The sequence below is a fragment of the Callospermophilus lateralis genome, chromosome 3, assembly GCF_048772815.1.
Source record: "Callospermophilus lateralis isolate mCalLat2 chromosome 3, mCalLat2.hap1, whole genome shotgun sequence".
Classification (NCBI taxonomy): domain Eukaryota; kingdom Metazoa; phylum Chordata; class Mammalia; order Rodentia; family Sciuridae; genus Callospermophilus; species Callospermophilus lateralis.
In genome coordinates, this window is record NC_135307.1 from 97,238,537 (window position 1) to 97,265,394 (window position 26,858).

The 26,858-nt window shown below is 37.3% G+C and overlaps 1 protein-coding gene and 1 pseudogene across 2 annotated transcripts in view; one reads left to right on the forward strand and one right to left on the reverse strand.

Annotated features, from left to right (window-relative positions):
- Positions 1-1,396: 1,396 nt before the first annotated feature.
- Positions 1,397-26,858, reverse strand: part of LOC143394062 (RNA polymerase-associated protein LEO1) — a 30,293-nt gene continuing 4,831 nt past the window's right edge. The window contains exons 2-12 of one of the 2 annotated variants that reach the window (XM_076848578.1): positions 22,609-23,364; positions 19,618-19,722; positions 18,858-18,952; positions 17,804-17,949; positions 16,951-17,035; positions 12,340-12,434; positions 11,601-11,735; positions 10,361-10,496; positions 7,530-7,716; positions 3,461-3,558; positions 1,397-1,581 (exon numbers count right to left, since the gene is read on the reverse strand). In XM_076848578.1, coding sequence (XP_076704693.1) covers positions 1,477-1,581; positions 3,461-3,558; positions 7,530-7,716; positions 10,361-10,496; positions 11,601-11,735; positions 12,340-12,434; positions 16,951-17,035; positions 17,804-17,949; positions 18,858-18,952; positions 19,618-19,722; positions 22,609-23,364 — 1,943 coding nt within the window. In that variant the 3' untranslated portion in view covers positions 1,397-1,476. The remainder of the gene's footprint in view (positions 1,582-3,460; positions 3,559-7,529; positions 7,717-10,360; positions 10,497-11,600; positions 11,736-12,339; positions 12,435-16,950; positions 17,036-17,803; positions 17,950-18,857; positions 18,953-19,617; positions 19,723-22,608; positions 23,365-26,858) is intronic. The other variant, XM_076848579.1, reaches the window with a different exon arrangement.
- On the forward strand, positions 5,207-5,538 carry LOC143394061 (acylphosphatase-1 pseudogene; annotated as a pseudogene).

Consider the following 26,858-nt stretch of genomic DNA (forward strand, 5'->3'; position numbering starts at 1 on the left):
ACTTACCATCAGTAACTTGGCAGGACCCTGTCACACAACCACAAGAATGGAAAGTTATATTCCACTTATGTATGTCAAAATACACTCTACTGTCATATATAAGGGGAAAAAAGGACTGGGCATATAACTCAGTACTAAAGTACCCCTATGTTCAATCTTCAGTACCAAATAAATGAATAAACTAATGTAATTAATTTTAAAAAAGGGTTGAGGATGTAGCTCAGTGGTAAAACACTTGTCTAGTATGAGGGAGGCCCTGGATTCTATCCCCAGCACTGTTAAAAAACAAATAACAACAAAAACAAAACAGAATTCAACCTGCAGTTGTATGAATCTTGTAATTAGCCTCACTCTATTCTAGTTGTTAAATCTCATTTTAAAATTTTAACTTTATTCATCATGTATTTTGCATTAATTTTGATTTTTATGTAACATTACTTAATGTGATTATTGTAGGACATTGACTAGTATTCATTGTGACTAGTATTTTATTTTATATTTTGGTCCCAGGAATTGAGCCCAGGTATACTTAACCACTGAGCCACATCCCCAGCCCTTTTTTTTTTGTATTTTATTTAGAGACAGGGCCTTGCTGAGTTGCTTAGGGCCTCTCTATAAATTGCTGAGGCTGGCTTTGAACTCAGAATCCTCCTGCTTCTGTCTCCCAAATTGCTGGGATTACAGGCATGTGCCACCTAGGACTAGTATTTTAAATCCCTAAAATTTGTCTACCCAGAACCTCAGAATGTGACTTTATTTGGAAATAGGGTTTTTGCAGATGTAACTAGTTAAGATGAGGTCACATTGGATTAAAGTTGGCCCTAAATCCAATGACTGATTTTCTTATGAAAAGAGGGACATCTAGAGACTCAAGAACACACAAGAAAGAAGGCCACATAAAGACAGAGGCAAAGATTTGAATTATGCTACCCCATTTCAAGGACTGCCAGGAAACACCAGAACCTGGGAAGAGGGAAAGGAGAATCCTTCCTGGAAGACAGCACGGCTCTGCAAACATCTTGATTTCAAACTTCCTGTCTCCAGAACTGTAAGAGAATAAATTTCTCTTGTTTTAAGCCACCCTACTGTGGTACTTTTGCAGGGCAGTCTGAGGAAATAGACATGATTCTTGAGGTTATTTTCATACTCCTTTAAACACTGCATCTGAAGAGAGGGCCTCACTCCCCCTCACCCTAGTCTTGTTCCTGGCCAGCAGACCTCTTTGTGGGGATGAGAGGAAGTGGAGTAGAGCAGCAGGAATTCGCGAAAACCCAACTCAGTGGAAATACTAACAAGTCAGCTTGCTTTAGGAAAAGTAGATTTCTTAAACACAGTCACTTGCTTTTAATTTTTTTATTACAATTAAAATTACACAAAGGCAAATCAATTCGTTTCAATGAAAATAACTCATGTTTACATCATATTTATAAAACAAACTATACAATAAAATATATAAAAGTTTTCACATTTTGTACTTTAATCATCGTCTTCTTCTTCTTCATCACTGATCACATACTTCTTATGCTTTTTATTTGCTTTATCATCATCTTCTGCTTTTCTCTTTCCAGAAGGTTCACCCTCCTAAATAGATAAAATTTTTAAAAATCTAAAATTCAACAGAGAACATTTCTAGGAACGGTTTATCAAAAGTAGCTCTGAGCTGAATGACCCTCTGATAACTCAAAGTAACTTTTTGTTTGTTTTCCTGGTGCTGGGGATTGAACCCCGGGGCACTTTGCATTGAGCTATACCCCCAGCTCTTTTTAAAAAAATTTTCAAACAGCATCTCGCAGTTGCTAAGGCTGGCCTCAAACTTGCAATCCTCCTGCATCATCCTCCTAAACAGCTGTGATTACAGGCGTGTGCTACCATACCCTGCTCAAAGTAACTTACAGTAAAAACATTCAACAGATGAATGAAACCACTAGCCAAGGTGATGGCCAGTTTTCAAATCTATTAGAGGCATTGTAAAATGAAAACTCTGTAAGACTCATTACAAACTATAAAATTCAACTCATGCCCTTGCAGATATTAGGAGAGAGCTATGCAACCAAAATTTATCTCTTACAGAGAAATAAGTGCACAACAGAGTCTATCCTGGGAAAGATCAGGGCTCTCCCAAGGAAGTTTTGCCTGTATGACCATTTCTTGTCCTAAAATATATTCACCCTTATCAGGTAATCGGTCAAAATTTTTTCTCCGCTTCTTCAGCATTTAGCTTTTTTTTTTTCATTATCTAAAACTCATTATTTTAAACACTATTAATTTTTAAAATAATAATTTCTTGGTTTGGATATATTAAAAATATAAAGGTCTTTAAGAAAATATTTGAAGATGTCAAAATGCCTTCTACTGTCAAGTATAACTAAAAAGAACAATTAAAATTTCTTGAAGAAATTAAATGTCTTCTATCACATTTCCTCTGTTTAAAATAATTCTGTACAATGTCCTAACAGAAAGAATTCAGAGAATTGTCTATAAAACAATTTTTACAAATAGAATTTGAACATATCATCATTTAAATATCAAATACTCATTACAGGAGTTGACACTAACATGACACTATCCTCCAAAAATTAAATGGATCAACAAATGGTTTGAAGGTTAAGGTTGGGGAAGGCCTGACATCTTGCTGTGACCACAGAGTGCTTCTACATGTACGATGTAATCTGATGCACCCACTTTTTTCCTGATGGTCCCAGCAGCTGGCCCTCTGAGGGACGAGATAGCATCTCACACTTGTTTCCTGCCTTGTTATCACAAATGCATTCCTACAGACCTAGAGTACCACAGGAGGGCTCAAAAAGAAAGTTATGAGCCTACAGTAAGGACTCTACTTTCATCCCAATGTGCAGTAGTACAGTGACCCCAACAGCAATTGTCTTCCATTGTTGCACATGCCCAGAACATGAACTGGAATAATATGAAGAGGCAGTAGCGGAGGTTGGGAGGTCCAGGAAGAAGTAAAGTCTTTGTATTTAGAGAAGGGAAGAAAGAAGACCAAGAGAATATTTGGGTGGTGAAGGTAGAGGTTCATTTGCATGAGGCATTTTTGAGTTAGGCATTTTGCAACTGCCCAGCCCAGAAGGTCTTTTTTTAAGCAAAGAAAAATCTCATTTCTGAGAATACTAGGAATAAACCGAGTTCCATAGTACTTCTGAATTTTCATTAACAGTTTCTGCTTGCCAGGCAACAAATAGCATCTGCTTAGATGAGGACTTCCATTTGCAAACAGTTCAACACACTGCAAATGTATCATTAAGATGTCACCTCATCTAATTTAAAACCAATACGGTGCAGATTAATTTAACAAATTTTTTACTAGTTATTGTTCACAGTATGGCACTGAATTTCAGTGAATTGTGTATATATATGTGCTCCTAGTCTGTGAGCTCCTCATTCCCAGGAGGTGGCTCCTGAGTACAAGCCAAATCTTATGATTGAGTAAATGTGAGCTTACCTCATCACTGGTGAGTTTCTTTGCTTTGAGTAATCTTTGAGCCTTATCTTCTTCTGATCCCTCATCACTGTCTGAGGAATAGATTCTGGCTCTTTCCTCTGAAAGCAAAGGAATTAGACTGAGTGACTTTCAATGATAGTGATCTATTCAATCTCAGTTTTTCCTTCTTATCAGAATTGTACATTTTCCCTGGAGGAAGTAAATAATTTTGAATTGTTGATTTAAAGATAAAGCTCTAAATATACTGAAATGAAATAGACTTACTCTCTCCAAATATAATCCTTTCCTTCTTCCAACTCTTTGCCTAGCTAAGGACTGCCCAAAACTGAGTGTTACTTGTCTGTTGTGTTTTAATCTCTGAGGAACTGAATATTAAACATCTCTATCCCTAAATATATCTTTAACGTTTAGTTGTTTTTATTTTTGTGTGGCGTAATTTTAAAATTAATTTTTCCTGTGGAAAATTAGCAATGGCAAAAATGGAAAGATCTCTTGTACTATTGTCCCAAGATAAATAATAGGTAGGTAAGGCTTAGCAGGTCACTAGACAAAAGTTGTTGAGAGCCACAGCCGAAGGGGCCCCAGCAAACTTTCAGACTACCAGCTGATGATTGGCTCACAGCGGCCCCAGCAACATCTAGCTGATTGGCTCCTCTGCGGTGATGCTCATTGGGCTGTTTCCCTGCCCTTTCAGGCCACGGAGCTGCTCATTGGGGGACTTTTTTGGCTCCGCCCACACGACCCAGCCAATCGGCCTCAAGAGCAGGAGGATTGTGGGAGGTGGAGAGGCTGGTGGTTGGGGGGAGTGGCTTGTGGGAAACCAGTGGTGGCAGTTGGGCTCTGAGGGTTTTTCCTGAGGAGCTGTTTTGTTTGGTGTGTGTGGTTCTAAAAATAAAGTTCGTTTCTTTTGACAAGTGGCTCCTGAATTGTGCCCAGCCAGACTGTGGCAAAAAGTAGTCACTGAAAAATGAGAAAAAGTTTTGTAGGACAGCCAGAAAAAGGAAAATTTGGGTGTTTTTATAATTTTTTTACTCAACAGGAAAAACCACCTGGGGCACACTGTGATTTCCAAGGTGTGTCAAAGGGAATCAAGAGAGCATTAGAACTTCATTTTATGGACAAGATACTTAATATCAAAGAAGGGCAGTCAAATGCTCAAGGCTGATGAGGTGAAACAACAAATGGTAGCTTTAGGTAACATTTATCATTCAACTCTCAAAACACCCTCATGTTGCAAACACTATTATTAACAGGTTGTTTTTTTTCCAAATGAGACCACAGATGTTAAGGGAAGTAATAGGATCTTCTAAAAGTGATTCAATAAAAAGTGATTTTATGACTTTTGCTAGTAAATGGATGGATCTGGAGACTATTATGTTAAGTGAAATGAGCCAATCTCAAAAAACCAAAGATCGAATGTTCTCTTTGATTTGTGGATGCTAACGCACAACAAGAAGTGTGGGGAGTAGAAGTTCAGTGGAGTACAGAAATGGAAATGAAAGGAAGGGAGGAAGGATGGGAATAGAAGAGACAGTAGAATAAATCTGACATAACTTCTCTGTGTTCATATATGAATACATGACCAGTGAAACTCCACATCATGTACAACCACAAGAATGGGAAGTTATAACCCATGTATGTAAAATATGTCAAATTACATTCTACTGTCATGTATATCTAAAGATAACAAATAAAAAAAATTTTTTTAAAGGTGGTTGGTTGGTAGGTGGTTGCAGGTGTGATTCGGCCCCCTGTGGGGAAAAGGAGGCGGATTTGAGCATGGCAGAAGGGGACACCTTGGTATCAGTGGATTACACAATTTTTGGGAAGGTGCAAGGGGTGTTTTTCCGCAAGTACACTCAGGGTGAGGTAAAAAGTTAGGATTGGTAGGCTGGGTCCAGAACACTGACCGGGGCACAGTACAAGGACAATTGCAAGGTCCCATCTCCAAGGTGCATTGCATGCAGGAATGGCTTGAGACAAAAGGAAGTCCCAAATCACAAATTGACAGAGCAGATTTCAGCAATGAGAAAGTCATCTTGAAGCTGGATTACTCGGAGTTCCAAACTGTGAAATAATGGCCTGAATTTAAATTTTCCAAGAAAAAGTCAGTTTTGGTTTTTATTATTAATATAGAACTATTCTGTGTTCAATATTAGAATTAGTTATTTTTGTATCGAATATTTGTAATTGTATGTTACATGTGTGATGGAACACAGCTTTACACTTTAGAACCATGTTAAAAAAAAAAAAAAAAAAAAAAAAGGTGGTTGAGTTGAAAGCAGAGTAAGCAGGGTCAGGAGTTCAGCCCAAGCCTTGAGTTTGCTTTACAGCATCTCATCTTTCCACCAGTTGTGGGGGAATCTCTGGGTAAGAACCAAGAAGGTTTGTTGTTATTATTATATTTTTTTACTATGAGGTCTTTCATTATTTACTAAATGAGGTCCATGTCTTAAAAGACTCATCTCAAATAAATAAACACGATCAGATTAAATTATTTATAGAATCTATATGACAATGACACACAGGCACAATGATTTCCTTTTCTAAGAATCAAAATAATTATGCTTAGGTTACATGGCAACAAGTCATTGTATGATAATAAAGACACACTATACAGGAAGTTTCATGAGACCAATTCTCATTATATTCCTCATGTAAACCCGGTGAAACAATAACCCTATGGGATTTATTCCACTGACCATAATAAGTAATTCTCTTCTAAGTATTTCTTCTTCCTTGAAAAATATAATTTGATTTTCAATGAAATGTTAGACAAGTGAAGAAAGACTAAGTTAGGAGTCACCATCCTTAAAAAGTACTTAATTGCAAATACTTTATGTATCCTATTAAGTCTGTGGTAAGACTGATCATATCTATTATGTTAGTTAGGAAGCTTAATGAGGATGATTCACTGAAAAGAGACCCTGTTATATCAGTGCTTTGTCATATTTGCCATCTCTCATTTCTCTTTGCACCTCTATATTCCTGTATTATTGTTCTTCTCTCACAGAAATATAGACACCTCTATCAAAAATGTTACTCACATTCAGTCTGTTATATGAATTTACACTAGAATTATTTTCTAAAACACATATTATGTTGTCGTTAATATTGTTCATTATTCCCACTGCCTGAAAACCAACGCCTAAATATGACACCCTACAAACCCCACTGAAATGTATCTCTTTCTGAACATAGCATGTTGTTCCATGTCTATGTCTTTAGTTTTAAGTCTTTATTCTCGTTCTACTTTCCCAAGAAGATTTTAGAAGTCAGATGGCCTTGGTTTAAGAATTGGCCAATTACCAATTATGTGTCTTTCATCAAGTTACTCAACCTCTCAAAGTTTTTTTCCTCAATAACAAGAACAATAAAAGGAAATAGGTCAGGCTAGGGATGTGGCTCAGTGGTAGAGCACTTGCCTAGCATACACACAGCCCTTAGTTCCGCTCCCAGCATCACACAGGCATACACACACAAACACACACACACACACAGAGGCCCACAGTATTTAGAGATCAAATAGGACAGCAAGTATTGAGTTTGCCTGGGGTTCAGTATGTGCTGAAAAACATTACCCATTATGAATTATTAACACTTGTGAAAGGAAGGAATCTACAAAGGACAGCTCAGAAAAAAGTAAAAGAGGAAGAATAAAAGAAAACATTAAGCATTTTTTCATTCCCAATTTTTTGTCTTGATTCCCAGTTAGTAATAAAACAAAGATAAGAAAAGTTATAACATAACTGGCAAATCTTCAATCTAGAAAGCAGAAGTTCAAGGGATAAAACTGAAAATGGGAGCAACATCAGTTTCTATCTACCCTTCCAGGCTCACCTGAAAGAATTCTGTAATGATGAGACCAGAAACCTTAAAAAGAACCACTTGTTAACACTGGTTCTTTAAAAATAAAATGTCCAGGGGCCAAAGGTATTACTCAGTAATAGACTACATGCTGAGTTTAATCTCTAGCACCAGAAGAAAAAAATGTCCAGTGACATGGCATTCAGATCATGTACAATTCAAACAACTGGAACCTTAACATTAAATTCTGCCCCAGACTCACCTCGAATGCCCCCTTTGTATCGGTTTTTAATGGCAGCCAAACTGATGGACTCCTCGCCTTCCTCTTCCTCATCATATCGATCAGGTTCTAGGTAACTAGCACTCAGACCCCGCTGGTGCTGTTTCTCTCTCATTCGACGCTGTTGAGACTCCCTACGAATGGAAGCCCTCAAACGTTCTTCTTCTTTCTGTGAAGAAGCAAATAAACCATTTGCTATGGTGTGAAGGTGTTCCCCAGGTTGCATGTGCTAATCGCCAAAGTCATATGTTAAAGTTCTTTGAGAGGTAAGATATGGGGGAAGTGACTGGGTCAGGAAGCTGTGCCGTCAAGAAAGGATTAATTTATGCATTAACAGATTAATGGATGGTCATGGGAGAGACTTTGTTATTAAAAAAACAGCTGCTCCTTGCTCTGTCTCACCAACTGGTGCCCTTCACTGTTTTATAATGTAACAAGAAAGCCCTCATGAAATGCTGGTGTCATGCTCTTGGACTTTCTAGCCACAAAGACTGTGAGCTAAATAAACATCTATTTTTAAAAATTACCCAGTCTATTGTATCCATTTATAACAACAAAAACAAACTAAGACACCATTCAGCTTTTAAAAACAAACTATTTTCAAGCCCACTTGAACCCACTTTTACTATAAAGAACCTGTAAATGCCTAGCAGGATAATGTCTTCAGATTACAGTACTCCACTCACCTCTGTTACCACACACACAAGGATAATTAGATACTATGTACCAGGCACTATGCTTTGTGTTTCATACAATATTTGATTTAATTGCCATAGCTATCCTATAACATCATCATTATATTTTACATTTTATAGATTAGGGAACAAAAATTGTATAGGGTTACACAAGTGGAGGGATCCCTCATACCAGTTCACTCAGAACTGGCACAGGAGTAGTCTCAGGAACTACACTGTCCTCTCTGTTGTAATTCACAGTTCAAGGAGATGCAACGCAACCAGCCTAAGAAACCCCATCCATGCCTGGGACACCTAACTTGACTTCCTAGGGCAGTGGAGGTTGTCTCTGTCATCCTTGAGCTGCAGATACCTGACCCGCCCAGGCTCCACCAAAGTCCCAAGGTTCCCAGATATTTCTGTCATAACCCTCAATCCAGAGAGCTTTCCACAAATCCTGACAACAGAGTGAGGAGATCCCAGTGGTGTGGAGGTTCGCAAGCCACAAGGCAGAGCACCTTCATTTCCTCAGCTGCCTGGCATTCCACCCCTTGAAGTTTACACAGAAAATGAGGATGAAAGGAAGTCTGGGGATATTCTGGCATTTCTTTGAAGACATTCCTCATTCAATTGCTGCATATTATCATATATAACTCCAATTCTGTTGTTAGAAATTCTATGCAATAGAGTGTTTAACCCTTTTTGTTCCATTGTCCCAGATGTGGGACACCTATAAAAATTTAAATACAGTATATAATATTATTATTATATTGTAATATTATTAACATAATAATTATAAGCTCTATAATATAATATATAAGCTCTAGATTATGATTCCCAAACTATTTTAATGTGTTGATTTAACTGAAATATTCACAGAATTGAAAATTTGGGACTTATGGGTTAAGTAGCATGTGGCTGGCTGTACTGAGGTTAGAGTAAAAGTCACTGACAGTGGTATAAAGACTAAGAACAAACTAGTTGACTCCTTGTCTACATTTCCACAGGAGTTGAAGATGTGGAAGAGGCTATGGGAATTCTCAGAGTGGTTCACAGCACTCTTCAAAATGCTAAGAAATCCTTAGGTTCCTCCAGCTCTACTTGTCTGAATAGAAAAGGTGGGGAAATGGAGTAAGAAGTCAGACTTCAAAGCTAATGCTCCTTAAGCACCTTTAGGCCAGGCACTGCTCCGGGTCTGGGTTAGTTCATCTGCCTCCAGGAATAGGCTGGAGGGAAAAGCAGGAACAAGGGCCAAACCCTTCTTAAAGCTTACCAATGAGATTATAAGAAAGGTCCTGAGGCAACTGGATGCCTAGGCCTCAAGGTATTCCATTTCACTTAGGAATGTAATCAATCACGTGAGGCAAGCAAGACAACGACCAAGATTCAGTGAGGATTAGAGAAGATGGAGAGGAGACCATGAGAATGGACTACTGCATTCAGCTTCTCAAAGCAAGCACTGCACCAGAAAACCTTGGTGTCAATACAAGCATATGCTCTGTCACTCAGTAAAAATGCACCAGAATTGAATCTTTGAAGATTATTAACAGTTGTGTCAAATCTGAAAATGTATCAGTAAAATGTTATTAAGTGACCTTATTTAAAAAAGAAAAAACTGGACTAGGGATGCAGCTCAGTGGAGGAATACTTACCTAGCAGAGCAGAGTACCCTGGGTTCAATTCCTAGCACCAAGAAACAAACAAAAAAAGAAACAAATACACAACCTTTTCTTACTCCGCTAGATTCTACTTTTGGCACTCTCCCATTCAAACTTCTGGTCTATATTTTATACGAAGTCTCCAGCACTTGCACTGATTCCCCCTGCCCCCCACTGATTTTTTGACATGGATTCTAAACCAAACATAGATGATTTAGTGATCTTTAAAACTATATGTGAAAGTTCACTAGTTTGTGGCTGAACTCTCAGGCTGCTGTGGGAAAGAATCTAGTCTCCTGTGTCTATTTTACCACTACTGTCACATCACTCACTGTTAACAATGCTTATGAAATTAATCAAGCTCCCTATTCATGTTGGTTGGAAGGAGAAAGGGTGGGCCAATAAGATGATGGATGGACATGTTGGGAAGTATTGTTCTTAGAATACCAAAAAGATCCAGGGAAAAGACTAGCAAATATACCTTAATCATTTCTGTGCGTTGGCATTCAGGATCACGACCAGCCATTGGTAAGATTCTAATCTTCTGTGTCTTTGAACATCTATCTGCAAGTGACAGTGTCATCTTTCTATGTGTGGCACTGTCCGTAGAGTGAGGTCTATCAGAAAATAACAAAAATGTCTCATTATTTATTAAATATATTTGTGAGCCAGTCATACCCATATCACAAAAACAAGAAGTCAGTGATAATTTCCTATGCATCAGAAAAATAAGCAGGGACACCAAACTAAATATATTATGTTAGGAACTGTGAATTTTATTTATTATATAGTTTACTAAGACATTTTTATCTCATGGGTAAAGTGAAAAAACAGAGGCCTGGGGAAGACAAAAGGATTTGTATAGCATGATTACCTTCTAGAAGCACTAATGGATAGGCTTAGGCAACATTAATTAGATACTATGTACCAGGCACTATGCTTTGTGTTTCATACAATATTTGATTTAATTGCCATAGCTATCCTATAACATAATCATTATATTTTACATTTTATAGATTAGGGAACAAAAATTGTATAGGGTTACACAAGTGGAAAGGAAATTCAAATACTGGTCTATCTGATTCCAAAGTCTATCCTTTGACCATTAACAATTCTCAAATAGCTAAATCATAACCGACATTATTGTGTCCCCTTCTAAAGATCAGCATTATCCAAGAAGAATGATCTGATTATAATCAGGAAGAGATAAACAACTCAGTCTAAGGAAGGGTAGTGCCCTCATTAGCTGACCTGTGTATTCCAGTCTGCTTGGGGACACTTCTACAGTCACACTGGATGCAGCAGCAAAGGCAACGAGAGGATCCCAGGCCCCATATTTGACAACTTAATGCCTTTCTGATTACATGCACACAAACTACCTGTAGTTATCAACTGGCCCACCAGATCGATTTTACTGAAAAAGGCACATGGACTAGCAAAGAAAAGCATGTTATACCTTTTGGCAGTTATAATAATCACTGGAATTAATAATTGAATTTCTAATTTACAAAATAGTCTCTTGTAATTCTGGTTAATATAACCTGGTTTCCTAACAGTACTTTACAAAATAGGTTTTGGGCCTTCAGAACTGAAAATCAGTTCTTGGTCCTTGGTGAATTATACTGTTAATTATACATTAACCAAAAGTCAGGCACTATAGAAACACCTATATTTTACTGTTTTTTACCATTAACAAATAGTACATTGATAAAAATAGTTACCTGAAGGTGAGTTTTGTTTTAAAGACGGCTTGCCCCTGCAGACCAGTACCTTGTCTTATAAAAAGATGATTGTGGTCACCCTGAAGTGGGGCTTTGTACACATCAAACACTTCATTGCCTAAATGCAGGGACATGCTGAAGAGAAGAAACACTTCACATGTTAAAGTCACAAAGCTTTCATGATACACTCCACTAAAAATGTGATTCAGTTGCTGCTTTCTCTCTTTACATAATTCAAAAGAATGAAGAGAATAAAGAAGTTATATATGATTTAAAAAAAAAATGGATGACTACACAGGAGTTAACACCTGCTGTGGTGTTTGCCCAGCCTCTACCATGCTCCCAGCAAAAGATAATTGGGCTGAGGGAGCAGTCTAACTTTTCAAAATAAGATGATTACATTTTGGCATGCTCTTAATGTTTTCCACCAGTCTATATGACCTCCAACTATCTATTTATTTCTCTCAGGTTTTCTATGTCATCACAGGAAATAACTAATGGAAACTCAAGGTAGCCCTGAGTTGGGCATGGGGTGCATGCCTAAAGACCCAGCTATTCTGAAGGCTGTGGTAAGAGGATGGCTTGAGTAGTCTAGAGGCTTGAGGCCAGCCTAGGCAACACAGTGAGACCCCTATCTCTTTAAAAAAGAGAGAGAGCCCCCAATAAGATCCTACTCCATAACTTGCTCCTTCTTAGCCCATTCTGGGGATTTCAATAATCTTCAGACATGTGTGCTCACCTCCCATCTGACCACTTGACTATCCGAGCATTGCTTTCTTTAATTTCATTTCCTTCTTCATCTCGGCGTATCCTCCATCTTATGGTATTTTCTACCTGTTTTAAAATACATATGCCTTAGAAAACTATAATTTAACTGCCTTCAAGACTTTTTTCTCCTCAAGAGACTTATGATCATAAAAGAAGCACACATAGGTAGTGACAGAGAAAGAGACAATGTTGAGACCATCTTACTTTAATCACCTAAAGTGGTATGTAAAGAAAAAAAAACAGGAAAAAAAATAAGCTTATCTGAATTTCTAAGTTCCCCATATCAGAAACAGAGGATCTGAGCAGATACAAATCTCCAGCAGCCCTGGAATAATTTAAGAGCAACAGTGAGAGCTATGAGGGCAGGAGATAAAACTTGAGCCATCATGTCAAATTTAGAGCTAAGATTCTTAAAGTAAGTTGTCTCACAGAACTAAAAACTCTAGAAGTGAGACCAAAAACTTGGCCAACTTGTCCAACAAATGGGGAAGCTCTGGCAGTTAGGGTGTGGCTCAGCGGTAGAGTGCTTGCCTCCTATGTGAGAGGCACTGGATTCAATTCTCAGCACCACATTAAAAAAGTAAATAAACTAAATAAAGATACTGTGTCCATGTATAACTAAAAAATATTTTAAAAAATTTGTGGGGAAGCTCCCAGCATCGCTAAGGCCAGCATTACGTGTATGTACCACTATATCTGCTACCAATTAACTCTTTTAAGACTGGTAAAATCTAAGAAAATCAAAACCCCAGATTTGAATAGGTTGAGAGATGAATTTTGTATTACTGCACAGTGTTTCCCACCAGACAGATTTAGAAAATGAGAACCACTACTAATGAAATTAAAAATTCAGTGAGGCTGGGCACAGTGGCATATGCCTATAATCCCCAAGACTAGGGAGGTGGAAGGAGGAGGATGGGAAGTTCAGCCTCAGCAACTTAGAGAGATCCTGTCTCAAAATAAAAAGTAAAAAAAAAAAAAAAAAAGGGCTGGGGACATGGTTCAGTGGGAAAGCCCCCTGTGGATTCAATCCCCAGACAAAAAACAACTCAGTGAGTCTTCCAGGAAAATACGGCACATTTAATTCATGAAATTTATTATTGATGTATCCTAGAAATCCACTAAAATACCAGTAAAGAACAAAAAAAAGGGGGGGGGGTACACTTATAAGGTTAAAAAGAATAAAAATGAACAAAAAGAAGCCAACATTTTGAAAACTGACCACACTTCCCTATTCCTCCACCATCAACCATTAAAACAGCTGTTCTCATTCCCAGTTAGATATTTTGGATCTCCACCATGTTAAATATCAATGTCTTTGCATATGTGTCTTAATGGTTTGCTTCCAGTTTTTCCCTTCCTTATTCATTCCTCACTAAATAAGCAAATATAAAGTCAGCTGATTAAAGGTCTCAATAACACTCTTGAATTAGATATCATATCTGAGATTTGTGTCAAAATAGTCTGGGGGATGCCAGGCACAGTGGCATACTCCTATAATCCCAGTAGCTCAGGAGTCTGAGGCAGGAGGATCATGCTTTCAAAGCCAGCCTCAACAATTTAGCAAGGCCTTAAGCAATTCAGCAATACCCTGTCTCAAAATAAAATATAAAATAAGGGCATAGCTCCAGTTTAAGTGCCCCTGGGTTCAATCCCTAGTATCAATTTTAAAAAAATGTCCGCGGAAGGTAGGTATCAAGACTATTCAATTTGACAAGATTATTCAATTTGACAATTGTTAAAGTGAGTGATGGGCACATGAGAACTCATTATACTTTTTGCCTTACATATGTTTGAAATTTTCCTTAATAAGGAATTAAAACAATTTGTCACTATTTACTTGTTTTCCCTCTCATAAAAAATAGGTTGTCCACCTATAAGTATATATATTGGCATTATTAACTGAGAAGCCATTTTGAAAAATGCTTGCTTTCTTTTTCCTTTTTCTTTTTTATATAGGTGGGGATTGAACCCAGGGATTCATACATGCTAAACAAGTGCCCTACTTATGAGCTATATACATTTCCAGTCTTTGAAAAATGCTTTCTATTCAATAAGGTGATTCAAATAATAATAATTAAGACACACTGCTAAGACTTGTCCTATTGGAATGAAAGACACATGAAAGTATTTCTAAAGATGACCTCAAAGAGGTACATAATCTGTACCTGATTGCTTGTTGATTAAAGAATTAACTACTTAATCAACTAACTCTTTTTGATCTAGGAGACTGGAAGGGTAGCAGGGGCAAGGATGGTATTAGGGGTTCAGTGGTGCTTTTCCACTGAGCTACAAAAATTCCCAGACCTTTTTATTTTCCAAGATGGGGTCTTGTTAAATTGCTAAGGCTGACATGTGTATGTGCCATTATATCAGCTACCAACTAACTCAAGACTGGTAAATCTAGTGTTAAACATTAATTAAGAAATGAAAGGGGCTATTGTGGCTCAGCGGTAGAGCACTCGCCTTGCACATGCGAGACCTCAGCACCACATACAAAAATAAACAAATGAAATAAAGGTGTTGTGTCCAACTACAACTAAAAAATAAGTAAATAAAGAAAGAAAGAAATGAAGGGTAGTGAAGCACATGCCTATAATCCCAGCAACTTGGGAAGCTGAGGCAGGAAGCTCTCAAGCTCAAGGCCAGCGTCGAAAACTTCTTGAGATAAAAAGGGCTGGCTCAGTGGTAGTGCCCACCGTCCCCCAACCCCACCCCAGTACAAGGCAGTACAAGGCAGGCAGGCAGGCAGGAAGGAAGGAAAGAAGGAAGGAAGAAAGAAACAAAAGGTCCATGGTTCTTTTGGTTTTAATCACACACCAAGGTTCTAAAGGACAATAGTCTACATTAAATACTGATATGTTGTACTCTGAAGCACTGAGGCTTTAGAGTAAGGTATTTATTTCCAAATTCTGATGCCCACAATGGAATATATAATAGATATATTGATACTTGCTATTACATTATGACAGATACAAAAAAGAAAAAATGCAAAAATAAACGGATAGATAAAAAGTAAATAAATTTATAAAAAGGATAGAAACAATGAAAAACAGTAGAATAAGGCCAGAGGCATTAAAAGAGCCATGGGAAATTAATATTGCTAATCACAACTGAATGCATACATATCCTCCAAAGAAATATTAACAGATGGGCCAATGGTTGAAGGGTGGTGGAGGGAGGACAGCACACACACAAAAAAAACACGATCTAAGGAGTAGCTCTATTAATTGTGTAATCTTGAGCAAATCACTGGCATTGGTTTAATCTCCATTTTCTTATTTGATTTGCATTTCCATTAAGAAGAGAAGCAGTGTCGGTTGTAGTGGTGCATGCCTGTAAACCCAGCAGCTCAGGAGGCTGAGAAGAAGAATCACAAGTTCAAAGGCAGCCTCAGCAAGTTAAGCAAGGACTTAAGCAACTTAGAGACCTTGTATCTAAATAAAATAAAGAAAGGGATGGGGATATGGCTCAGTAGTTGAGTACCCCTGGGTTCAATCCCCAGTACCAAAAAATAAAAAGAGAGAGAGAGAGAGAGAGAGAGAGAGAGAGAAGAAGTGAAGCCTCATTGAAAAGCTTGGGAAGCCCTATACCCCTTGCTCAAAATTATTTAGGTACTTGATCTACCACACTTGGACAGATGGTATTAGTAGAAATGTAAAAACTCAACTTCCTGAACTCTAAAAATGCCAAACTGCCCCTTCTTAACACTGAAATACCATGTACAATATCCACTGGCAAATAAAAAACTTATGAGAAATCCTTCAGATTTAAGAATTTAAATATAGCTCCAGTTTCAGCATCCTGGATTGAACTGCTTCTTTTTTCTTGGTACAACTCAGCTCTAACATATCTACTTAAGCTATACCCTCCTTACTTAGAAGAAGATCAGAGGCTTTCCCTAGATAGAGAAAACGAGATAGTAAAGGATATCAAAAAGAACATAAAGGGGAATTTATACAATAAAATTGCCTTTTCACAGATCAAGAGGAATGACTGAAAGCGCACAAAAAGAGAAAAGGACACATAAGGAAGTGTCAGGTACTAGTAATACACTCTCCTTTCATATGTGATTTAACTATAGATTAAAGAGTCTGAAGAATTTCCTCCTAAGGAAGTTGCTAAAACTTTTACCCATAGTACATCTGAAAGTAGTTCTAAATATTTATCTACAGTACTATTAATCTGAAGGAAGCAGACACCAAAAAGAATTAATAGCAAGAAAATTATAAACCAGTAACACTTTTACAAAGAATATATTTTCTTCCTGAAAAAAAAAAAAAAATTTCTGGAAAGGCAGACAATTCATTTGATTGCAAGAACAAGAAATATATATTTTAAAAAAATCATTTTCAAAAGCAAGTCTCACCAGGCATATAGGCCAATGCCTATAATCCCAGCTACTAGGGAGGCCGATTCAGAAGGATTACAAGCTCAAGGACAGTCTCAGTAATTTAGTGAGATCTTGTCTCAAAGTAAAAATATAAAAAGGGCTGAGGATGTAGCTCAGTGGTAGTGTGCTCCTGGTACTGGGGCTCAATACCCAGTACCAATAATAAAAGAGTAAAGTATGAAATGGTACCTTTAATTTTAACCTGGTTCTCCCTTCTTCATCCAGCATTTCCTCATCTTCAAATTCATCTTCATAATACTGAGGATCAAAAGGTCTAAAAATTGTTTTTTTTAAAGTAAACTATTAATCATATTTTATAAAGAATATTACTGTTATATATAATGATATATCTTATTAATATACACCATTATATCCCAAAAAAATCAAAATAAAATTTCAAAAATTATAATGGTCAAATGTCTCCATGCTCAACTTCAAGGAAGTTTTTAAATTACCATAACTTCTTAAGATTTGGAGTTAATATATATTATTTGAAATAAAGTAAAAGTAAGGTTAAATGTTCAAAATATTTTTTATTCTTATGGAAATCTTCCAAAGAATAGGCCATGCTACTCTAACTTTCCACATCATTTTGCTTAGGGGAAAAAAACATTTAAATCACACAAGAACTCGACAATTAACTAAGATTACCTATAAGTAATGTTCAACTGTCCCTAACTATTATTAGCTTTTCTGTATCAACAATAGTTAATACAGTGGACATTTGTAGTTTCTCTAGCAAATTTCATCACCTTCAATTTCAGTTTTTTTAGGGCTCACAAATTTTAAAGTGTCTTGAAGAATTTTGATGCCTATTAATTCATAAGCAAATTAAAATGTTAAATAATCACAAGCATCAAAAGTCTTCCTATTAGTAATCCATAATTTTTCTACATCAGGATATTTGATTTGTTTTTCTCTGAGATATACAACCAGTTTTCCATTTCTATCATTGGCCAACTCAATGTATAATGAGAAAAATATCAACACTCCACATATTTCTATTCAACATCCAGAAAAAAATTTTAATTAATTCCCTTACCTGGGCTCTACACTGAGAAAGTTGGGCAGTTTAACAAAATATAAGTCATTTCCTAAATCAGTGTTTACTTTGGGTATTTCTACTTCTATTCTGGTCTCAGGAATTGGTTCCTCCTCCTGTTGATCCTGAGGCAATCCATTTTCATCCTAGTGAAAGAGTCATAGAATTTTAGAGCTTTCGGGGACCTTATTGACTCCCTAGTTGTCTTTCACACTTTATTCAGGTAAGCAAGAGAAACATTTTTGGATATCACTTTAGGGCAAAAGCAGTCCTAAGGGCTGGGAATATAGCTCAATTGGTACAGTGCTTGCCTTGTATGCACAAGGCCCTAGGTTTGATCTCGAGCACCATTAAAAAAAAAAAAAAAAAAAAGCAGTCCTAAATCCCTATCCCTACTCAATTACCCCCAAAACACCTTAGGGGAAACAAAACCATCAGTACAAGAAAAATATTTCATTTATGAAAAATTTATCTTCCAAATAATCATCAACAAAGTATAGCTAGGGGCATAGTTCAGTGGGAAAGTACTTGCCTGGCATGAGTGAAGCCTTGGATTCAGTCCTCAGTTCCAGCCAAAAAAATTTTTAAAACCAGTATGAAAGTAATCATTACTTCAATATGAAGTCACTCTAGTAATCAAAGTCAAAGATACAGCATACATTTCTTTGCATGAGCAAGAAAAACAAAAGTCAATGGTTCTCAGGTCACAGATCCAAACAAGACTTGCCCCCCTAAGGCAAAGCACCACCTCATGTTGGATGGTTATTTTTACTCCTCCTTAGAATCAAGAATTTCCTAGATAACTTAAGAAACTCATTTGTTTATCTTATTTTCCTACTACGATTCATTTATCAACTTCCTCTTCCTGGATTAAGAGAGACCCTTCATCTGAATTTTTTGTTACTTGTTTATTTACCGGCAGTGCTGAGGATCAAACCTACAGGCATGCATGCTAGGCAAGCACTCTACTGTTGAACTACACCTCAGCCCACTTCTGAAACTTTTTACTTAACCTTAAATAAGGGGCTCAGCTCACATTAATCATTTTACTTACCACAGGTTGTCCTGGAGTAGGTGGTTTATCTTCTCCATCGCTCCCTGAAGATATATCATCTGCACCTCCAAATAGATCCATGGTTCCACTATTATCTTAAATGCAGAAAGAAAAATGTACAGAATTAATATCTATAACTAAGATTCTTCAAAGCTGATCACTTTAACATATCCCCAAGGTTTTTAAACTAGCACCAGAAAATCACCCAAAACACAACTCTGATACTACCTTTCAAAGACCTGACTAGCCTATGTGTGGGGAGGGAAGGCAAAGCTGCATAAGAGACATTTCTTTTTCCTTCTATTTTCTGCATACTTATTTATCCACTTTTCCTTAACTCCCCAGGACACCTAATGTTTCTTCTTGTCTAGTTGGAGCTTAAGCACTCTGTATAAGCCTGTTGTCTATACAAGTCCCTCAAGTTTCAAAATTGTATATTCATATCTGCAGGACCCATCTTCACAAGAACATTATCTAGGTGCAGGCAAAAAACAATGAATGATAATTCATATAAACCAATCAACAAAGGTGGGCCAGAAAGCAGACTACTTGAAATTGGGATTATAGAAGTTACACTTATTAACAATGACATGGTCTAGGACATGGTTATTGAAAAAGGAGAAGCACATGGAAGGCCAGGATATTGATGGTTCATCTATATGATAAAATCAGCAAAATTAAATTATATTCACCCATTCTCATGCAGAAAAGGGAAAAATAGGTATGGAAATACACATACGAAAGAAATAATTAGGAGTACCTTTTGGCACCTCAGTGTCACTATCCGCTTCTGAATCAGATGCAATTGCATTCTTGCGTTTCATCCGTAACACCTCATCTTCGCTGTCACTGCCTCTTGCTGATTCTAAAAGAGTATAATTAGAAATTTTGCATAATCCCAACTGCATCATAACGTTGAATTTTGTTCTAAAAGTAACATTGGAAATATACAAATTGTGGTACATCCACAAAATGAAACACAATTTAGCAATACATAAGAACTATTGAAGCCGGGTGCAGTGGTGCATGCCTGTAATCCCAGCAGCTTGGGAGGCAGAGGCAGGAGGATCATAAGTTCAAAGCCAGCCTCAGCAATTTAGGAAGGCACTAAGCAACTCAGAGAGACTCTGTCTCTAAATGAAATGCAAAATGGGACTGGGGATGTGGCTCAGTGGTGGAGTGTCCCTGACTTCAATCCCTGGTCTTGTCCCCCACCCCCATACCACCACCACCACCACCCACCCCCGCCCCCCACAAAAAAAAAAAAAAAGAAGAAGAAGAAAGAAATATTGATGTACTTAACAATTTGGCTAAATCTCAAATTTATTTTAGTGAAAGAAGCTAATATAAAAAGGTTACAAACTCACTGTCTGATTCTATTTATACAGCTTTCTCTGAGACAAAAATATAGTGAAAGAACAGACTCAGCAGGTGCCAGAGTGAGAGGATATGAGAACAAAAGGGATAGCATGAGGAAGTTTTTTGGGGTAATAGAACTATTCTGTATCCTGACTGGTGGTGGCCACAGAAATCTATACAACGTGTTAGTTAACACTAATAAAACTGTATACACAGACTGAAAAAAGGGCTGGAGGTGTATCTTAGTGCTGTGCATTTGCCTAGCTTGAGCAAGACCCTGGATTTGATCCTTAGCATCGGAAAAAAAAAAAGTATTTGAGTGTATATATATAATAAAATGAACAAATGAAAAATCAACTTGCCAGCCTCAGCAATTTAGTGAAACCCTGTCTCAAAAAATAAAAATTTATGACTCATTATAGAAGAAAAGCAATGTAAAATTACTAGAAAGGGGGAAAAAAAACCAAATATATCACTATTTCTAGTTCTGGTACAATTGTTTCCTAAAAAATTCATAAAAATCCCCAAACCAATACAGAACTACCAAGAGTTAAACAAAATAAGTAGCTGTATTCTCTTCTACATGTCCCCAATCTTGACTTACTTTGCTAGTATGAAGGATGTTCTGTATGAGTCTTAAAGATTCTGATAACAGTACAAATAATCTACCTAATCTGAACTAGTTATTAAGTATTAATATAAGGGGTCTGGGGATATCTCAAGTCAGTAGAGTGCTTGCCTCACATGCACAAGGCCCTGGGTTCAATCCCCAGCACCACAAAAAGGAAGGAAGGAGGAAGGAAAGAAAGAAAAGTATTAATATAAGGCAGTCTGATATTCTACACAGACCTATATCCATCTCTGGAAGTATTCTGCCTTCTCTCCTAATAATGCAAAAATATGTGTTTCTTTTCTTTTTTTTCTTTTTTAGTTGTTGATGGACACAATATTTTATTTAATTTATTTTTATGTGGTACTGAGAATTGAACCCAGTGCCACACACATGCTAGGCAAGCGCTCCATCAATGAGTTACTGTCCCAGCTCTGAAAATGTGGTTTTGAATATTAATGAGGTATGTGGTCCAGGGAGAAAGATACTGCCATATTTAAACTCTCTAAGAAGATGGGAGGGCTGGGATTGTGGCTCAGCGGTAGAGCATTTGCCTAGCACAGGCGAGACCCAGGTTCGATTCTCAGCACCACATAAAAATAAAGGCATTCTGTTGTGTCCATCTACACCTAAAAAATAAATATTTAAAAAAAAAAAAAAAAAGACGGGATTCAAGGACTGGGGTTGTGGCTCAGAGGTAGACTGCTCACCTAGCATGCATGAGGCACTGGTGATCCTCAGCACCACACAAAAATAAATTATAAATAAAATAAAGGTATTGTGTTCATCTACAACTAAAAAAAAAATAATAAAAAATAAAAACAGAAGATGGGATGAAAATGTAATTAATATAATTGAACACCTACAAAATGAAGCAATCCAAATATTACTTCAGAAAGACTTCAACCTAATTAAGGTAACTTTTATATAAAAGAAACATGATCTCTATTTTTTTAATATATTCCAGATGAAGATGTCTTAACTTCAGCAGAACAGTCTAAATAATAATCATAAAAGGGAGATCCAGAAGCTAAAGTTAGTCTGTTTCCTATAGTATTTAGGGAATGAGTGTCATGACCCCAAGCTTCATAGGTTAGGAATGCATGGGCCAAACAGGCAACAGCTCAACTATCTGTTGAGCTCATCAGTCATGTTTGCATTTTCTACACATTATGGTCCCCAGGCAAACTCCTGATTAGTATAATTTGGCATCTGCTGTAGATTTGCCCCTAGGGAAATATTATGCTCAGTGAGGAACCCGAAACAAATAATTTTGCAATTCAATTTTTATAATTGGTTTCTTGCAAATTTGAGTGAATTCCTTGGAGTCTGATCACCTCTAGTTTATCAAATTTTGAATCTGAAAAAGATAAGTTGGAACAGTGCCCTTATTTCAGCACAACTAACTTACAGGGATATTTCAACCGTATTTAGTCTTTCCCCCAGAAAAATCTTGTCTCACATGAGATGAGCTTTTTAGTTACCCATGGAAATGGCTCCAATTCAATTAATTATCTAGTTCCTCTAGTACTGTACCTCTCTCTGAGACTACTGTCTCTTTTCTTTTTTCTTTTTTTTAACTTCTGTTCTATCACCAATGAAAAGAAGGGGAAGAGATAGAACAAACAGGAAGACCTAAAAGAAGCAAATTTCATAGAATGAGAAAATGTCAAAATGGAGGGACAGAAAAAAAAAAGAGTAATGATGGAAATGAAAGAGAATGGGCCACTGCTATATCTGCAAGTTTCTAGTAAGTCATTTTGGTTTTCATAAGTGTATCACCTGATTTATGGTCCTGTTCCTCTTCATCATCTGAATGCCTACGGTCTTCATCTGAGGCCTGTGGCCTTTCATCATCAGAATTTTGCATTTTCTCCTCATCAGACATCTGTGGTCGTTCATCATCATCAGAATTCTGTTTCTCATCATCATTATCAGAAACTGCTGGCCGCTCATCATCAGAATTAGCCTTTTCCTCCTCAGATAGCTGCGGTCTCTCATCATCAGAAAGCTGAGGCCTCTCCTCATCATCTGTGTTCTGCATTTTCTCATCATCATCAGAGTTTTGCAGTTTATCTTCATCAGAACCTTGTGCTCTCTCCTCATCATCAGAATTTTGTATCTTTTCATCATCTGACTGGTCACTTTTGTCTTCTCTGTCCCATTTTTCATCATCTGAATGTGCTTTTTCTGAACCTTCAGCTTCTGAGTGATGGCTCCCTCCATCTGATCTATGACCTTCATCTTCATCATCATTATGGGCTTCTGATCCGCTGTGCTGATCTACATCTGAAGGGTCATTGTCCTCATGGTCAGAACGCTCAGAGGCTTCTGATCTATTGTCTGACCTTTCAGAGTGATTATCACTGCCACTGTGATGAGAAGCTCCTTCATCCTCACTGTCATCTCCAAATAGTTCCTTATTATTTGGTTGTCCTGAATCACCTCTTTCATCTTGATCACTTTCACTTCCAGAGGCATTACTGCCAGAAGCAGCATTCTCTTGATCAGAATCTGAGTCAGATCCAGAATCAGAATCTATGATATAAACATAAGGTAACATAAGGGTTATAAAAATATAAGGTAACATCAACCAAAAAAGGGCAGAGTAAGGAACCCCAAAAGTTCATTCCAACATAACAGCCAGAAAGAAATTGGCAAAAAACTGTTAGAATCAACTTTCTCAGTACTCTGGAGACTAACTAAAAGTTGCAGGAACCTGAGGAATGCTTAGTTTAAAAAAAATTAGCTAAATCTTGGTAAGAAAAAGAACTCTTGGTATTTTAGCTTACCTGGTCCTGTTCCCTAGCTCAACTCTGCCTTGAAGATAACAGCCCACATTTCTGGTACAGGTGCCACTACTGGAGGAAAGAGAATGGACCTCATTCACAAAGAATTGAAATTGTTATTTTTGACCCCTCTGGTGGCTCCCTGAAGAACTGGCTCAAAAAGTCGCCTTTATCTCACTTAACTTGAAACTCTCCCAGTGTTGACACAGCTACCTGGAGTTTGACCAAAGCATTAATAGGTAAATGTCCTAGTTGCCTCAGCCTGGGTCAATGGATAGCAGCTGGAACAAACAGTAGAATAACAAAAAACCTTGAGAGGAAAGGGCTATTTGCATGATGAAGAAAGAACTGAGAAGCTATGCTAAGTTCTCACCCTCTTCAGGCTCTGCACAAGCAGGGAAAGGGCAGGATTATAAACTGCATGGTTGAAAGCATGCCCCCAACACATACATAGAGCCAATCTGCAAAAAACAGGAGGTTTTTGGTGGGTCTTAGGCATTTAAGAAAATTCCTATCCAAACACTACAGACCACTAAGGAACAGAAACTTCAGTGGCAATATTCATCAAAATGTACAGATTTTTAAAAAATTAGTTGAAAAGAACCACTAAATAAATCAACAACTACTGCTACAACAAACAGCACCAACAAATCCCAGGGAGGAGGGAGAATGATTGCTTGAGTTGTCATATTTTAATATATGAAATACCAGTTATCAATCAAAATAATAAGACATACAAAGAAACAAAGAATGGGCCATACATAGGACAAAGGTTAGAAACTATCCCTGAAATAAAAAATTTCCCTGAAGAACAGATATGAAAATGATGTATTACGAAACAGAATATTAATAGAGATAACTATGAAAAATAACTAAACTGAAATTCTGGAGTTGAAAAGTACAATAATTAAAATGAAAAAGTCACTAGAGAGGTTCAAGCCGTAAGAAAATAGTAGGCAATTCAGATTATCCAGCCTAAGAATCAGAAAAAAACAAAGCCTAAAAGACTTGTAGAAAAAAAAAATCATACAAGGACACAAAGTATGAGAACATGCAAATAAAGGAATCCCAAAGATATAGGAGAAGGAGGTAGAGAGGATATTTGAAGAAATGATGGCTGAAAATTTCCCTAATTTAATCTACATTTCCAAGTAGGATAAACTAAACAGATCCACACCTAGCCATATAGTTATCAAACTGCCAAAGACAAAGAATTTCAAAAGCATCAAAAGAGAAGTAAACTATCCTACACAAGAGATCCCTAGTAAGGATTAACAGCTAAAATTATGAAAGCCAAAAGGCATCCATTGAATGACATATTCCAAGTGTTGACATAAAAAGTATTGATAAGGACAACAATAGATGGAACAATTGTATATTGCTAAGGATAATGTAAAATGGTTCAGTCATGGATTGGGTACATAGTTCAGTGGCTGAGCAGTTGCCTAGCATGCTCTAGTCCTGGTTCAATCCTCTGATACCACTCCAATTACAAAAAAGGGGGTGAGGGTGGGGTTGTGGTTCAGCAGTGGAGCACTCACCTAGCACATGTGGGGCCCTGGGTTCAATCCTCAGCACCACATAAAAATAAATAAATAAAATAAAGGTACTATATCCAACTACAACTAAAAAAATACATTGCTGGTGGGACTGCAAATTGGTACAGCCAATATGGAAAGCAGAATGGAGATTCCTTGGAAAACTGGGAATGGAACCACCATTTGACCCAGCTATCTCACTCCTCAGTCCATACCCAAAGGACTTAAAAATAGCATTCTACAGGGACACAATGTTTATAGCAGCACAATTCACAATAGCTAAATTGCAGAAACAACCTAGATGCCCTTCAGTAGATAAATGGATAAAAAAAAAAATGTGGTGTGTGTGTGTGTGTGTGTGTGTGTGTGTGTGTGTGTATACACACACACACAATGGAATACTACTCAGCATTAAGAGAATAAAATCATGGCATTTGCAGGTAAATGGATGGAATTGGAGAATACAATGCTAAGTGAAGTTAGCCAAGCTCCCCAAAAACAAATGCCAAATGTTTTCTCTGACATAAGGAGGCTGATTCATAGTGGGGTAGGGGGGGAGTATGGGAGGAATAGACGAACTCTAGATAGGGCAAAGGGGTGAGAGGGGAAGGGAGGGGGCATGGGGTTAGAAATGATGTGGAATGAGATGGACATCATTATCCAAAGTACATGTATGAAGACACAAATGGTGTGAATATACTTTGTATACGACCAAAGATATGAAAAATTGTGCTCTACATGTGTAATGTGAATTGTAATACATTCTGCTGTCATATATAACAAAATTATTTAAAAAAAAAAAAAGTTTAACCACTATAGAAAACAAGTTGGCCATTCCTCAGAGCCAAGCAAAGAATTACCTTATAACCCCACAATTCCACTCCTACTCAAAAGAATTGAAAACAGACACTCAAACAAATGCTTATATGTGAATGTCCAGGATAGCACTATTCAAATGACCAAAAGGTATAAACAACCCAATGTCCATTAACAAACAACCGCTTTAACAAATTTTGGATATATATGTAGAATGGAATATTGTTCAGTCATTGAAAAGAAATAGAGCCAGGTGCGGTGGCTTACGCCTGTAATCCCAGCAGCCTGAGAGGCTGAGGCTAAGCAGGAGGATCGGGAGTTCAAAGCCAGCCTCAGCAAAAGCAAGGTGCTAAGCAACTCAGTGAGACTCTGTCTCTAAATAAAATACATAAAATGGGGCCAGGGATGTGACTCAGTGGTCGAGTGACCCTGAGTTCAATCCATGGTAACACCCCTCCCCCCAAAAAAAAGGAATGGAGGTGCCCAGGAGCATAGCTCAGTGGTACAGCATTTGCCTAGGATGCTCAAGGACCTGGGTTCAATCCCCACATCTCAAACAATTAAAAACAAAAAAGGAATGAAGTACTGATATATACTACAGTGCTTCAAAAACAGTATGCTAGGTGGAAGAGGTCAATCACAAAAGTTCACATTATGTGATTCCACTAAATGAAATTTTCAGAAAAAATAAAAATAGATACAAAAGCAAGTAGCGGGTGACAGGGATTAGGGGAAGGAGCAAATGAGGAGTTAAGTACTTACTAGACATGAGGCTCTATTTTTGAACTAGAAGAGGTAGTGATTATACAGCATTATAAATGTTCAAAATACAACTGAATTGTTCACCTTAAATGACTAATTTTATTATGTGCATTTGTCCTAAATAAAA